Raw genomic sequence first — 16,118 nt, 5'->3', positions numbered from 1 at the left:
GTGTGGCTCAGTTGGTAGACCATGGCGCTGACAACGTCAAGGTTGTGGTTTTGATTCCCATGGGGGATCAGTATGAAAAAGTACATAAAATGTATGCACTCATTACTGTAAGTCGCTATGGATAAGACCTTCTGCTAAATTACTAAAATGTAAATGTATTAATTCTGCCCCTCTTTTTCCAGGACACGGGTATAAGTGTGAGGAAGAGGGTGATTAAGATCCTTAGAGACATCTGTCTGGAGCAACCCACCTTCAACAAGATCACTGAGATGTGTGTCAAGATGATCCGCAGGGTCAACGACGAGGAGGGCATCAAGGTGTGTATCTGTCTGCGTTTCATGTGTGAATGGATACGTCGCAGGGATTCAGAAAGTTACCTGTCTTTGTTTGCATATTTCAAAATGTTGCACCGCTTTCTTCTACAGAAACTTGTGAACGAGACCTTCCAGAAACTCTGGTTCACCCCTACACCCAATCACGATAAAGACGCCATGACCCGCAAGATCCTCAACATCACAGACGTGGTGAGTTCCAGGGCTCAAAGCTGAGCACAGAACTACCAAACGGACAAATAACTTTCCAATGTACATATCGGTCTGTGTTACTGTATTTTAGGCGTGACTGTTCAACATGTCTTGACCTGATGACATCCATCTTTCCTAGGTGTCTGCATGCAAAGATACAGGCTATGACTGGTTTGAGCAGCTGCTTCAAAACGTGAGTATTTTGAATTGTGTCTGTGTATTACATGGTAATAGTTGGCCTGGAGTTTTGTTCGTAACTTTTTTTTCATTGGCTCAGGTTTATTGATTATCACATGTAGGCCTATTTATGGTTATGGAGAGTATCAAGCACAGGAAGTAATGCTGTTTACTTCAGGTTATCCTTGAAACGTCTGTACTGTGACTTATTTATCAGTTTTCTCTGAGAGCTGTTGCAAATGAGTTCAAGACAGACTTGTGATGTTGTATGCCTCATCTCACAACCTCCCCCTACTCTATCCCTGTTTAGCTGCTGAAGACCGAGGAAGATGCCGCCTATAAGCCAGCCAGAAAGGCCTGCGTTCAGCTGGTGGACAATCTAGTGGAACACATCCTAAAATATGAAGAGTCTCTCACTGGTATGGAGCTCACTCACAGCTATCTTTGGTGTACTCACGGTTTTGATTTCAAATTGTCATTTATACTGACACATGAATGTACTGTTGATTATGATATGATAAACTCTCATGGACTGTGAGAAAGTCCAGTTGAGTCTGAAGGAAGGATCTGTGTTTGTGTTTCAGACATTGAGAACAAGGGGGTGAATTCCAACCGTCTGGTGTCCTGCATCACCACCCTCTTTCTGTTCAGTAAAATCCGATCCCAGCTGATGGTCAAACATGCCATGACCATCCAGCCTTATCTCACCACCAAGTGCAACGTAAGGACACTTTCTCTCCTCAATTTGTAGAAATTTACTGTAGTTATTGTGATGTTTTTTTCTTCTGAAATAAGTAATTGAATATTGTGCCAGGTGTAAAAGTTCAAGGCAAACAATGTCCACTTGATTTTACATAGAGCTCTAGGGCCATCTAGTGGTTGATCGTTGTCGGTACAAGTTTTATACAACAACCTGACCAACGGGGTCAAGCTGTGACTCACAACATAAAAATCTCTCTGGCTGTATCAATTTATTTTATTTCTTTAACCTTTATTTAACTAGGCAAGTCAGTTAAGAACAAATTATTATTTTACAATGACAGCCTACCCCGGCCAAACCCTATCAATATGGATTTGTCTTGTGTTTCCAGACCCAGAGCGACTTCATGGTGATCTGTAACGTGGCCAAGATCCTTGAGCTGGTGATCCCTCTGATGGAGCACCCCTCTGAGACCTTCCTCACCACCATAGAGGAAGACCTGATGAAGCTCATCATCAAATACGGCATGACGGTATGTCTCTTGTAAAGGCTACAGCTTGTACCCAGGTTCAATACTAAAATAACCGTGAAGGAACAAATAAAAGGTGTTAAAATGCTGTTTTTAGTTATTCGGTAATCTTGTTTCTCAGGTTGTACAACACTGTGTGAGCTGTCTTGGAGCTGTGGTGAACAGGGTGACTCGCAACTACAAGTTTGTTTGGGCTTGTTTCAACCGTTACTATGGTGCCCTGACCAAGCTGAAGACCCAGCACTCTGAGGACTCCAACAACCCTGTTCTGGCTGCTAACAAACCGGCCTTGCTGCGCTCGCTGTTCACTGTGGGGGCACTCTGTCGCCACTTTGACTTTGACGAGGAGGAATTCAAGGGCCCCACAAAGGTCAGTCCAGGAAGACTCATTTTTCTTAACCTCTATGGGCTAGGTGGGACGCTAGCGTGCCACCCGTGGTGCACTCCATCAACAGCAGGTGCATTTCAAGAGCGGCAAATTTGAATCCGAATAAATGTCAAAATTCAAATTTTTCAAACATACAACTATTTTACACCCTTTGAAAGATAAACATCTCCTTAATCTAACCACGTTTTACGATTTCAAAAAGGTTTTACGGCGAAAGCATAAATTTAGAGTATGTTAGGACAGTACATTTACAAGAGTTGTGTGTAATGTTTTGTCAATTCAAAGACAGGGTCACCAAAACCATAAAACCAGCTAAAATGATGCACTAACCTTTTACAATCTCCATCAGATGACACTCCTAGGACATTATGTTAGACAATGCATGCATTTTTAGTTCTATCAAGTTCATATTTATATCCAAAAACAGCGTTTTACTATGGCATTGATGTTGAGGAAATCGTTTCCCTCCAATAACCGGCAGTCAAGTCAGCGTCACAAATTAAATAATTAAAATTAGAAAACATTGGTAAAATATTATATTGTCATTTAAAGAATTATAGATTTACATCTCTTGAACGCAATCAACTTGCCAGATTTAAAAATAACCTTACTGGGAAATCACACTTTGCAATAATCTGAGCACTGCGCCCAGAAAAATACGCGTTGCGATACAGACTAGACGTCATGTTGGGGAGATCTAAAATCGAAAATACTATGTAAATAATCCATTACCTTTGATTCTCTTCATCAGATGTCACTTCCAGGTATCACAGGTCCATAACGAATGTAGTTTTGTTCAAAAAAGCTCATCATTTATGTCCAAAAATCTCCGTCTTGTTAGCACATGATCTAAGCCAGCCGGACTTCTCGTCATGAACGAGGGGGAAAAAAATATTTCCGTTCGTTCAAACATGTCAAACGTTGTATAGCATAAATCATTAGGGCCTTTTTTAACCAGAACATGAATAATATTCAAGGTGGACGAATGCATACTCTTTTATAACGTATTGGAACGAGGGTACCCAACATGAACTCGCGCGCCAGGTGTCTAATGGGCCATCATCGTTCCATGGCTCTTGTTCGGTCAGATCTCCCTCCAGAAGACTCAAAACACTTTGTAAAGGCTGGTGACATCTAGTGGAAGCAATAGGAAGTGCCAAAATATTCCTCAGCCCCTGTGTTTTTCAATGGGATAGGTTTAAAGGTAATACAACACATCAGGTATCCACTTCCTGTCAGAAAATGTCTCAGGGTTTTGCCTGCCAAATGAGTTCTGTTATACTCACAGACACCATTCAAACAGTTTTAGAAAATTTAGGGTGTTTTCTATCCATATGTAATAAGTATATGCATATTCTAGTTACTGGGTAGGAGTGGTAACCAGATTAAATCGGGTATGTTTTTTTATCCAGCCGTGTCAATACTGCCCCCTAGCCCTAACAGGTTAACATTGTTGTGACCAACTTTTTAAAATATTTTTTATATATATAATACTTTTATGAAAGACGGGACTAAGAACTTGATGTTGCTTTTCCCTTGTGTGTTGTAGGTTGTGATAAAGGAGAAAGTGATGGAGCTTTTGCTGTACTTCACTAAGCATGAAGATGAGGAAGTTCAGACCAAGGCCATCATTGGTCTAGGTAAAGCTCACCTCACCCTACCACAGACCATGTGTTGTTTAATAATGACCCTTCTGTATTGGTATTGCAGCACCTTCTGTCATTCATCGCCAATGGCTTGTTTCCCTGGTCCCTCAGTGTTGATATTCCTCTTTCTCCCTATCCCCCTTTCTCCATTCTCCAGGCTTCCAGTTCATCCAGTACCCAGGGCTGATGTTCATGCAGGATGTGATGAGTCTGTACAACGGCATCCTGTCGGACAGGAAGAGCTCTGTCAACCTAAAGATCCAGGTGCTGAAGAACCTGCAGACATACCTGCAGGAGGAAGACTCGCGCATGCAGGAGGCCGATCAACAGTGTGAGTCTCACCTCTGTGTCCATTCAATATAATATATATGCTATTTACTCCAAAGTGACTTACAAAATGAAGTGCATACATTTTTGTATTGGTGGCCCTAGCTCATTCATTCATATCAATACAGGTAGAAAAGAAGTCCACACAAGCACAGCAATAAAAATAAGTTGATAGAATGGAGCTAAGGATATTGGATGTGTTAGTTAGGGCATGCCTCCATGATGTTGTTGTCTAGCGACTAGTTTCCTAAATGGCTCTTGTCTTTGTACGTCTGCAGGGAAGAAGCTGTCGAAGCAGGAGGACCTGAAGGAGATGGGTGACATCTCGTCAGGTATGAGCAGCTCCATCATGCAGCTGTACCTGAAGCAGGTGCTGGAGGCCTTCTTCCACACACAGTCCACCGTACGACATTTTGCCCTCAACGTCATTGCCCTGACACTCAACCAGGGCCTCATCCATCCTGTACAGGTACGCTTCCACCTCAGATAGTACACACCACTGAGCTACTCTTCTCAAACAAGGCATGCACAAACTCTGGTCAGTTAAAGAATTAGAAAAGACTCTGGCCTAGGGTGGTGTAGCGGTCTAGGCCACTGCCTCTGGTGCACATCACCAGGCGGTAAATTAGTTAATAGACCAATAGGAAAGAGTTCCAAACCTCTCTGCCAATAACAGCTAGTTTTAACTGTCTACTCGGACCACTCCCAGACAGCTAAATTATTGCTTGAAAAATTACTCTTTGCCAAGAAGCTATTTTTGTTTCTTTTTGACCATTTGAATTGAAAACCATGACAGGACGGTACTAAATTGTTACCCCAGAAATGATTTGATATTGAGATAAAAAACAGTTGCATTGGACCTTTAATAGATGTAACTAGACATCATGCTGTGCACAGGGTTTTTACTTAATTTAGGACTGGAATAAATAAGTGTTAATATGGGTGAAGTACCAATATACAACTACGTGTTTCCACAGCTTTGTAATCCCTGTTGACCCAACCTCCTGTTTTGTTTCAGTGTGTGCCCTACCTGATTGCCATGGGAACGGACCCAGAGCCCACCATGAGGAATAAGGCAGACCAGCAGCTGGTGGAGATTGATAAGAAATACAGCGGCTTCATCCATGTGAGTGTTTCTGTCTGTAGACTGGTCTCAGGGTAATCAAATCAAATCAAATGTATTTTTATATAGCCCTTCGTACATCAGCTGATATTCTCAAAGTGCTGTACAGAAACCCAGCCTAAAACCCCAAACAGCAAGCAAAGCATGTGAAAGAAGCACGGTGGCTAGGAAAAACTCCCTAGGAAAAACTCCCTAGAAAGGCCAAAAACCTAGGAAGAAACCTAGAGAGGAACCAGGCTATGAGGGGTGGCCAGTCCTCTTCTGGCTGTGCAGGGTGGATATTATAACAGAACATGGTCAAGATGTTAAAATATTCATAAATGACCAGCATGGTCAAATAATAATAATCATAGTAGTTGTCGAGGGTGCAACAAGCACGTCCGGTGAACAGGTCAGGGTTCCATAGCCGCAGGCAGAACAGTTGAAACTGGAGCAGCAGCACGGCCAGGTGGACTGGGGACAGCAAGGAGTCATCATACCAGGTAGTCCTGAGGCATGGTCCTAGGGCTCAGGTCCTCCGAGAGAAAGACAGAAAGAGAGAAAGAGAGAATTAGAGAGAGCATATTTAAATTCACACAGGACACCGGATAAGACAAGAGAAATACTCCAGATGTAACAGACTGACCCTAGCCCCCCGACACATAAACTACTGCAGCATAAATACTGGAGGCTGAGACAGGAGGGATCAGAAGACACTGTGGCCCCATCCGATGATACCCCCGGACAGGGCCAAACAGGCAGGATATAACCCCACCCACTTTGCCAAAGCACAGCCCCCACACCACTAGAGGGATGTCTCCAACCACCAACTTACCGTCCTAAGACAAGGCCGAGTATAGCCCACAACGATCTCCGCCATGGCACAACCCAAGGGGGGGGCGCCAACCCAGACAGGAAGACCACGTCAGTGACTCAACCCACTCAAGTGACACACCCCTCCCATGGACAGCATGGAAGAACACCAGTAGGCCAGTGACTCAGCCCCTGTAAAAGGGTTAGAGGCAGAGAATCCCAGTGGAAAGAGGGGAACCGGCAAGGCAGAGACAGCAAGGGCGGTTCGTTGCTCCAGCCTTTCCGTTCACCTTCACACTCCTGGGCCAGACTATACTTAATCATAGGACCTACTGAAGAGATAAGTCCTCAGTAAAGACTTAAAGGTTGAGACTGAGTCTGCGTCTCTCACATTGGTAGGCAGACCATTCCATAAAAATGGAGCTCTATAGGAGAAAGCCCTACCTCCAGCCGTTTGCTTAGAAATTCTAGGGACAATTAGGAGGCCTGCGTCTTGTGACCGTAGCGTACGTGTAGGTATGTACGGCAGGACCAAATCGGAAAGATAGGTAGGAGCAAGCCCATGTAATGCTTTGTAGGTTAGCAGTAAAACCTTGAAATCAGCCCTTGCCTTAACAGGAAGCCAGTGTAGGGAGGCTAGCACTGGAGTAATATGATAAATTTTTTTGGTTCTAGTCAGGATTCTAGCAGCCGTATTTAGCACTAACTGAAGTTTATTTAGTGCTTTATCCGGGTAGCCGGAAAGTAGAGCATTGCAGTAGTCCAGCCTAGAAGTAACAAAAGCATGGATTAATTTTTCTGCGTCATTTTTGGACAGAAAATTTCAGATTTTTGCAATGTTACGTAGATGGAAAAAAGCCTTGATATGTTCTTCAAAAGAGAGATCAGGGTCCAGAGTAACGCCGAGGTCCTTCACAGTTTTATTTGAGACGACTGTACAACCATCCAGATTAATTGTCAGATTCAACAGAAGATCTCTTTGTTTCTTGGGACCTAGAACAAGCATCTCTGTTTTGTCCGAGTTTAAAAGTAAAAAGTTTGCAGCCATCCACTTCTTTATGTCTGAAACACAAGCTTCTAGCGAGGGCAATTTTGGGGCTTCACCATGTTTCATTGAAATGTACAGCTGTGTGTCGTCCGCATAGCAGTGAAATTTAACATTATGTTTTCGAATTACATCCCCAGAGGTAAAATATATAGTGAAAACAATAGTGGTCCTAAAACGGAACCTTGAGGAACACCGAAATTTACAATTGATTTGTCAGAGGACAAACCATTCACAGAGACAAACTGATATCTTTCCGACAGATAAGATCTAAACCAGGCCAGAACTTGTCCATGTAGACCAATTTGGGTTTCCAATCTCTCCAAAAGAATGTGGTGATCGATGGTATCAAAAGCGGCACTAAGATCTAGGAGCACGAGGACAGATGCAGAGCCTCGGTCTGACGTCATTAAAAGGTCATTTACCACCTTCACAAGTGCAGTCTCAGTGCTATGATGGGGTCTAAAACCAGACTGAAGCGTTTCGTATACATTGTTTGTCTTCAGGAAGGCAGTGAGTTGCTGTGCAACAGCTTTTTCTAAAATTTTTGAGAGGAATGGAAGATTCGATATAGGCCGATAGTTTTTTATAATTTCTGGATCAAGATTCGGCTTTTTCAAGAGAGGCTTTATTACTGCCACTTTTAGTGAGCTTGGTACACATCCGGTGGATAGAGAGCCGTTTATTATGTTCAACATAGGAGGGCCAAGCACAGGAAGCAGCTCTTTCAGTAGTTTAGTTGGAATAGGGTCCAGTATGCAGCTTGAGGGTTTGGAGGCCATGATTATTTTCATCATTGCGTCAAGAGATATAGTACTAAAACACTTTAGTATCTCCCTTGATCCTAGGTCCTGGCAGAGTTGTGTAGACTCAGGACAATGGAGCTTTGGAGGAATACCCAGATTTAAAGAGGAGTCTGTAATTTGCTTTCTAATGATCATGATCTTTTCCTCAAAGAAGTTCATAAATTTATTACTGCTGAAGTGAAAGCCATCCTCCATTTGCGAAGGCTGCTTTTTAGTTAGCTTTGCGACAGTATCAAAAAGAAATTTCGGATTGTTCTTATTTTCCTCAATTAAGTTGGAAAAATAGGATGATCGAGCAGCAGTGAGGGCTCTTCGATACTGCACGGTACTGTCTTTCCAAGCTAGTCGGAAGACTTCCAGTTTGGTGTGGCGCCATTTCCGTTCCAATTTTCTGGAAGCTTGCTTCAGAGCTCGTGTATTTTCTGTATACCAGGGAGCTAGTTTCTTATGACAGATGTTTTTAGTTTTTAGGGGTGCAACTGCATCTAGGGTAATGCGCAAGGTTAAATTGAGTTCCTCGGTCAGGTGGTTAACTGATTTTTGTCCTCTGACGTCCTTGGGTAGGCAGAGGCAGTCTGGAAGGGCATCAAGAAATCTTTGGGTTGTCTGAGAATTTATAGCACGACTTTTAATGCTCCTTGGTTGGGGTCTGATCAGATTATTTGTTGCAATTGCAAACGTAATAAAATGGTGGTCCGATAGTCCAGGATTATGAGGAAAAACATTTAGATCCACAACATTTATTCCATGGGACAAAACTAGGTCCAGAGTATGACTGTGGCAGTGAGTAGGTCCAGAGACATGCTGGACAAAACCCACTGAGTCGATGATGGCTCCGAAAGCCTTTTGGAGTGGGTCTGTGGACTTTTCCATGTGAATGTTAAAGTCACCAAAAATTAGAATATTATCTGCTATGACTACAAGATCCGATAGGAATTCAGGTGAGGAACACTGCATATGGCCCAGGAGGCCTGTAAACAGTAGCTATAAAAAGTGAGTGAGTAGGCTGCATAGATTTCATGACTAGAAGCTCAAAAGACGAAAACGTCATAGTTTTTTTTTTGTAAATTGAAATTTGCTATCGTAAATGTTAGCAACACCTCCGCCTTTGCCGGATGCACGGGGGGTATGGTCACTAGTGTAACCAGGGGGTGAGGCCTCATTTAACACAGTAAATTCATCAGGCTTAAGCCATGTTTCAGTCAGGCCAATCACATCAAGATTATTATCAGTGATTAGTTCATTGACTATAACTGCCTTGGAAGTGAGGGATCTAACATTAAGTAACCCAATTTTGAGATGTGAGGTATCACAATCTCTTTCAATAATGGCAGGAATGGAGGAGGTCTTTATACTAGTGAGATTGCTAAAGCGAACACCGCCATTTTTAATTTTGCCCAACCTAGATCGAGGCACAGACACGGTCTCAATGGGGAAAGCTGAGCTGACTACGCTGACTGTGCTAGTGGCAGACTCCACTAAGCTGGCAGGCTGGCTAACAGCCTGCTGCCTGGCCTGCACCCTATTTCATTGTGGAGCTAGAGGAGTTAGAGCCCTGTCTATGTTCGTAGATAAGATGAGAGCACCCCTCCAGCTAGGATGGAGTCCGTCACTCCTCAACAGGCCAGGCTTGGTCCTGTTTGTGGGTGAGTCCCAGAAAGAGGGCCAATTATCTACAAATTCTATCTTTTGGGAGGGGCAGAAAACAGTTTTCAACCAGCGATTGAGTTGTGAGACTCTGCTGTAGAGCTCATCACTCCCCCTAACTGGGAGGGGGTCAGAGACAATTAATCGATGCCGACACATCTTTCTAGCTGATTTACACGCTGAAGCTATGTTGCGCTTGGTGACCTCTGACTGTTTCATCCTAACATCGTTGGTGCCGACGTGGATAACAATATCTCTATACTCTCTACACTCGCCAGTTTTAGCTTTAGCCAGCACCGTCTTTAGATTAGCCTTAACGTCTGCGGGTAATGGAGTCGCCAATGACTAGGAAGAGTAGACTGGCCTCTCAACAGGCTGGTAATGTGATCATCTATTGTACAGTATGTTATCGATGTATAGAACGTGTTTGGTTGTGTGTGTGTCCAGATGAAGGCTGTGGCGGGGATGAAGATGTCCTACCAGGTGCAGCAGGCTATCTGGTCAGCTAAGGGTACGGTGATCCGGGGTTACCGGCAGGACGAGACCACCTCAGCCCTCTGCGCCCACCTCTTCTCCATGGTCCGATCCAACCGGCAGCACCGACGAGCCTTCCTCATCTCTCTGCTCAACTTGTTTGATGACAGCTCGGTGAGTTCCTCCTTCCCCCTAGACACACACTAAGAATAATCAGTATTATAGCAGTAAACATTCATATACAATCCTTATTTTTATAGACAAAATGAACAGTTTTGTGAAGTAATGTTTGGTATTTGTGACTTTCCCCCTGCAGAAGATGGAGGTCAACATGCTCCTGTACATGGCAGACAACCTAGCCTGTTTCCCCTACCAGATCCAGGAGGAGCCTCTTTTCATCATGCACCACATTGACATCACCCTGTCTGTGTCAGGCAGCAACCTGCTGCAGTCCTTCAAGGAGGTAGGTGATACACACGTCACTATGTAGTGTCTGTCAGCAGCCTTGCCATAAGTACTTCAAAGATCACACATAGCCACAAGTGCACAGGCTTGTGAAAACACTAACTATAATGTGACTTTTATAGACTTTAACAAGCTGTCGTGGGTTTTATATCCTATTACAATCCCTAACGATAGCCTTTGTTTGGTTGTGAATGACTGACTCACTCCTCTGTCCTCTCTGCAGTCCCTTCTCAAAGAGCCAAGGCAGCGGGAGAAGAAGCTGAAAGAGAGGAAGTACCAGTCAGAGGAGGAGAACTCGTCATCGTCGTCGTCATCGGAGGAGGAACATCACCGTCACAGCATCAGCTCCAACAGTAGTGACGAGGACGACGAGGTGGTCCGCAGGCTCAAGAAGCCCAAACACCGGGCCCAGGCCCCTGTGGAGTCAGACTCTGACTCTGACCTGGAAATGGAGGACTTGGACAAGGTGATGCAGCGTCTGCCTGACAACCCCATCCCCCTGTTGGACTTTGCCAACGCCTCACAGGGAATACTACTACTACTGGTTCTTAAGCAGCATCTCAAGAACCTCTACGGCTTCTCGGACAGGTACGTCAATGCCAGGAGGAACACAACCACATAACATCTCACCTTACCGCCTCACTGGACATGAAAGACAGAGCTAGGAAGATCACAATATCTTGATATGTCTTTTTATGTTGCCATGACAATTTCTCAGTTAAAGTTGCACTATGCAGAAAACGCTCCGCCATTTCCTGGTTGCTAAAACTCTAATGAACTCATCAAAAAAAGAAACGTCCTCTCACTGTCAACTGCGTTTATTTTCAGCAAACTTAACATGTGTAAATATTTGTATGAACATAACAAGTTTCAACAACTGAGACATAAACTGAACAAGTTCCACAGACATGTGACTAACAGAAATGGAATAATGTGTCCCTGAACAAAGGGGGGGGGGGGTCAAAAGTAACAGTCAGTATCTGGTGTGGCCACCAGCTGCATTAAGTACTGCAGTGCATCTCCTCCTCATGGACTGCACCAGATTTGTCAGTTCTTGCTGTGAAATGTTACCCCACTCTTCCACCAAGGCACCTGCAAGTTCCCAGACATTTCTGGGGGAATGGCCCTAGCCCTCACCCTCCGATCCAACAGGTCCCAGACGTGCTCAATGGGATTGAGATCGGGGCTCTTCGCTGGCCATGGCAGAACACTGACATTCCTGTCTTGCAGGAAATCACGCACAGAACGAGCAGTATGGCTGGTGGCATTGTCATGCTGGAGGGTCATCTCAGGATGAGCCTGCAGGAAGGGTACCAAATGAGGGAGGAGGATGTCTTCCCTGTAACGCACAGCCTTGAGATTGCCTGCAATGACAACAAGCTCAGTCCAATGATGCTGTAACACACCGCCCCAGACCATGACGGACCCTTCACCTCCAAATCGATTTTGCTCCAGAGTACAGGCCACGGTGTAATGGTGTTTATGGTTCATTGAACAAGCATGGGAAACAGCATTTAAAACCTTTACAATGAAGATCTGAGAAGTTATTTCGATTTTTACGAATTATCTTTGAAAGACAGGGTCCTGAAAAAGGAACGTTTCTTTTTTTGCTGAGTTTAGTTTGCCTAATTTCAATTTGTGACAAAATAAGCTAGTATAGTGTAGAGAATCATTGTACCATCTAAACCGCTGTGAAATAACTTTTCCATAACCAAAAATAATGTTGTTTTATCTGTTTGAAGCTAATGTACAATACCAAAAGTAAAAGACGCAAAAACAAAACTTGAGAACGGGAAGCATAAAAATAGTGAGCACAGAGCAGATCTACAGCCTCTTTACTTGCTTTCAATTAGAATGATTGATCTATAACTGACATTTCTATGTGAATTTGGTCAGGTTGCCCAAAAGGTTACATATTGCCACTTTAATGAGGAATTAACCTAAACTCGACTTCTTCCTCTGCCCACTGTAGTAAAATCCAAAAGTACTCTCCGACGGAATCGGCCAAGGTATACGAGAAGGCGGTGAACAGGAAGGGTCACGTGCACTTCAGCCCTCACCAGACACTGGACTTCCTGACCTCTGACCTGGCCAACGTAGAACTCACCTACGACATCAAGAGGAGGATCGTCAAACAGTACCTAGATGTAAGAGCTCACTCTGACCACATTTCCTTCTTTTTTTTAAAGTCTTGAGTCGTTTAGTTTAGGGTCCTGTAATGGAGTTAAGGAAAATAGGGATTGGAATTCCAATTTACTTCCTGAATTTAAACAGAATTGAACCAGATGGAGTTCCTTTTTGTACTTTGTAAACGGTGTGCAGTAAATTAAACTAGCATTGTCTGAGCACAGCAGACTGGTTAACATTCTGGTCTCTCTCAGTTCAAGTTACTGATGGAGCATTTGGACCCTGATGAAGAGGATGAGGAAGGTGAGGCGTCAGCCAGTGCTAATGCCAGAAACAAAGCCATCACTTCATTGCTGGGAGGGCACAGCCACCAGGACCACAAGAACCACCACCAGGACCACAAGAACCACCACCAGGCTCCTATAGAGACGGACGACGACGAGAGCGACGGAGATGAGAAAACCCCAGTGGTGAGCCCTAAGCAGCCTGTTATTGCACTGTCATACAGCTGTTATTGTCCCTGTTAAGGATTTCTTAGAAGACTGATAACTGCCATGTTGGCTTCTTAAACCTATGTGCTCTCTCCAGTTAGTTGGATGTTGTAGTAAAGGAATGCTATGTGAGGTGTAACACTGCTGTTTCTCTCCCCAGTCATCACGGCGGTCGAGGAAGCACGGCGACTCTGCAGAGGCATCAGGTCACATGAATGAGATGTTGGCCGCCAGGGACGTCATCGCCCTCTGCTGCCCCAAGTACAAGGACCGGCCGCAGATCGCCCGCATCATCCAGAAGACCAACACGGGCTACAGAGTGCAATGGATGGCTGGCTCGTACTCTGGAGTCTGGGGCGAGGCTAAGAAACGGGACGGACGCAAAACGGTGCCTTGGGTGGACACTATCAAGGAGTCTGACATTATTTACAAGAAAATCGCCTTGACGAGTGCACACAAGCTGACGAACAGAGTGGTGCAGACTTTACGGTCACTGTACTCAGCGAAGGAGGGAACTTCCTAATCGACTATACGGTTATTCTCAGACAAACTCTTTGCAGCCAAACTCTACTATGAGGATACAACGTTTTTCTAATACAGAAAAGACAAATATACTACAGACATGCAAAACATAAATGTAAGCACGAGATAGCAGAGAGAGGAGAGCAGGTATTGTGAACTTTTGGTCTGTGATGAACATTTTAATCTGGATCCAGGATATGTTTAAGTTAAACAGAAAAAACACAAGAAGGAAATGTTTGGATAACATTGCGTGGAAGCTCCTTCGCTGTTGTACAGCAACTCGGTTGTTTGATTTTCCCACTGTATCAAAGTTTAACACAAAAAAAAACAATGTTTATCTCTGACAAATTCTGTTTAAAAAAAAAATAAACAAAGTGAATGTTGGAAATTAGTCTGTTAATGTTCTAAATAAAGTGTTCTTGGAGTTTAACCTAGCACCGGTTGGATTTCTTTAGCTTAGCTCAGTTTCCAGGGAAGCTACTTTTAAAACCTTTACCTTTTCTTTTATGTTTTATTCCCTTTATTTGTTTACCCATGCTGTACAATGGAGTCTCTTGGATATAATTTATTCTGTTGAAAGCGAAGCGTGCAGTATCTGTGGCCTACATGCAGGGGAGTTTTTTGTAAATGTAGAATTTGATGTATTAGGTCAAAGGTCACCCGAGAGAGAAAAGGGATCCCCAGCACTTCTGGCGGAGCAAATATTGCAATAAATATTTTTTACTTCTCTTTGTTACTTGTCTCGTTTGCAATTGACTTTATTTTATTTTTTCATGGGGATGGTGCGCCACCATGCAGTATCTCTTGTCAACTTGTAATTTTTGTTTTATTTTTAGATTGAAAACATGGAAGGTCCAAGGTGATGGTAAAGGCGACGGTATTTTGAATCCCTAGTAGTAGAATTGCAATATGGTCAATTTTGTCTTAGGTTGAATGTGGTGGTTTAGTAGTGCACCATGTTTGATTACCTAGGTGTCTGAAACTCAGAAACATTGTAAATCCATGACTCATCAACTCCGTTTCAGAGAGGGCCTTGCATAATGCAGGGGTGAATCCCTCTGGTATCTTGTTTCTTCTGTATGCCACTGCCAGTTTCTGTCATGAACTGGATTGAGTAAGGTAAAACCATGTACTGTATGAACTTGGAGGATCCACACATGAACAAAAATATTCTGAAAAATTGAAATATATGACTCTAGCCCCACTGTTACGGAAAGAAACGGTTTATGCTGCATCTGTCAGATGCTAAAGGCCAATATGGCTAGCTGCCCATTTGGTTTCAGGCTTAAACAAGGTCCTGGGACTAACTCAGTACCAGGAAATGAGAGGCTTTCTAACATTTGGCATATGAGCTGCACCAGAGATACTGTATACAGTCGTGGCCAAAAGTTTTGAGAATGACACATTCATTTTCACAAAAGTCTGCTGCCTCAGTTTGTATGATGGCAATTTGCATATACTCCAGAATGTTATGAAGAGTGATCAGATGAATTGCAATTAATTGAAAAGTCCCTCTTTGCCATGCAAATGAACTGAATCCCCCAAAAACATTTCCACTGCATTTCAGCCCTGCCACAAAAGGACCAGCGATTCTCTCGTTAACACAGGTGTGAGTGATGAGGAGGACAAGGCTGGAGATCATTCTGTCATGCTGATTGAGTTCGAATAACAGACTGGAAGCTTCAAAAGAAGGGTGGTGCTTGGAATCATTATTCTTCCTCTGTCAACCATGGTTACCTGCAAGGAAACACGTGCCGTCATCATTGCTTTGCACAAAAAGGGCTTCACAGGCAAGGATACTGCTGCCTGTAAGATTGCACCTAAATCAACCATTTATCGGATCATCAAGAACTTCAAGGAGAGCGGTTCAACTGTTGTGAAGAAGGCTTCAGGGCGCCTAAGAAAGTCCAGCAGGCACCAGGACTGTCTCCTAAAGTTGATTCAGTTGCGGGATCGGGGCACCACCAGTACAGAGCTTGCTCAGGAATGGCAGCAGGCAGGTGTGAGTGCATCTGCATGCAGTGAGGCGAAGACTTTTGGAGGATGGCCTGGTGTCAAGAAGGGAACAAAGAAGCCACTTCTCTCCAGGAAAAACAGCAGGGACCGACTGATATTCTGCAAAAGGTACAGGGATTGGACTGCTGAGGACTGGGGTAAAGTCATTTTCTCTGATGAATCCCCTTTCCGATTGTTTGGGGCATCCGGAAAACAGCTTGTCCGGAGAAGACGAGGTGAGCGCTACCATCAGTCCTGTGTCATGCCAACAGTAAAGCATCCTGAGACCATTCATGTGTGGGGTTGCTTCTCAGCCAAGGGAGTGGGCTCACTCACAATT

General features: G+C 43.9%; 1 protein-coding gene across 4 annotated transcripts in view; it reads left to right on the top strand.

The window, feature by feature from the left end:
- LOC106568173 (nipped-B-like protein B) overlaps positions 1-14,519 on the top strand; it is a 74,873-nt gene extending 60,354 nt beyond the window's left edge. For all 4 annotated transcript variants that reach the window (XM_014138270.3, XM_014138269.3, XM_014138271.3 and 1 more), the window contains exons 31-47: positions 183-317; positions 426-524; positions 664-717; positions 1,012-1,120; positions 1,286-1,422; positions 1,793-1,933; positions 2,052-2,300; positions 3,868-3,958; positions 4,122-4,295; positions 4,570-4,760; positions 5,310-5,417; positions 10,152-10,352; positions 10,495-10,641; positions 10,867-11,231; positions 12,616-12,790; positions 13,025-13,240; positions 13,422-14,519. In XM_014138270.3, coding sequence (XP_013993745.1) covers positions 183-317; positions 426-524; positions 664-717; positions 1,012-1,120; positions 1,286-1,422; positions 1,793-1,933; positions 2,052-2,300; positions 3,868-3,958; positions 4,122-4,295; positions 4,570-4,760; positions 5,310-5,417; positions 10,152-10,352; positions 10,495-10,641; positions 10,867-11,231; positions 12,616-12,790; positions 13,025-13,240; positions 13,422-13,784 — 2,955 coding nt within the window. In that variant the 3' untranslated portion in view covers positions 13,785-14,519. The remainder of the gene's footprint in view (positions 1-182; positions 318-425; positions 525-663; positions 718-1,011; positions 1,121-1,285; positions 1,423-1,792; positions 1,934-2,051; positions 2,301-3,867; positions 3,959-4,121; positions 4,296-4,569; positions 4,761-5,309; positions 5,418-10,151; positions 10,353-10,494; positions 10,642-10,866; positions 11,232-12,615; positions 12,791-13,024; positions 13,241-13,421) is intronic.
- The last annotated feature ends 1,599 nt before the right edge of the window (positions 14,520-16,118 follow it).

The sequence above is a fragment of the Salmo salar genome, chromosome 13, assembly GCF_965601325.2.
Source record: "Salmo salar chromosome 13, fSalSal1, whole genome shotgun sequence".
Taxonomy (NCBI): Eukaryota; Metazoa; Chordata; class Actinopteri; order Salmoniformes; family Salmonidae; genus Salmo; species Salmo salar.
Note: the sequence above shows the minus strand (reverse complement) of the source record. Positions and strands in the feature narration are given on the sequence as shown.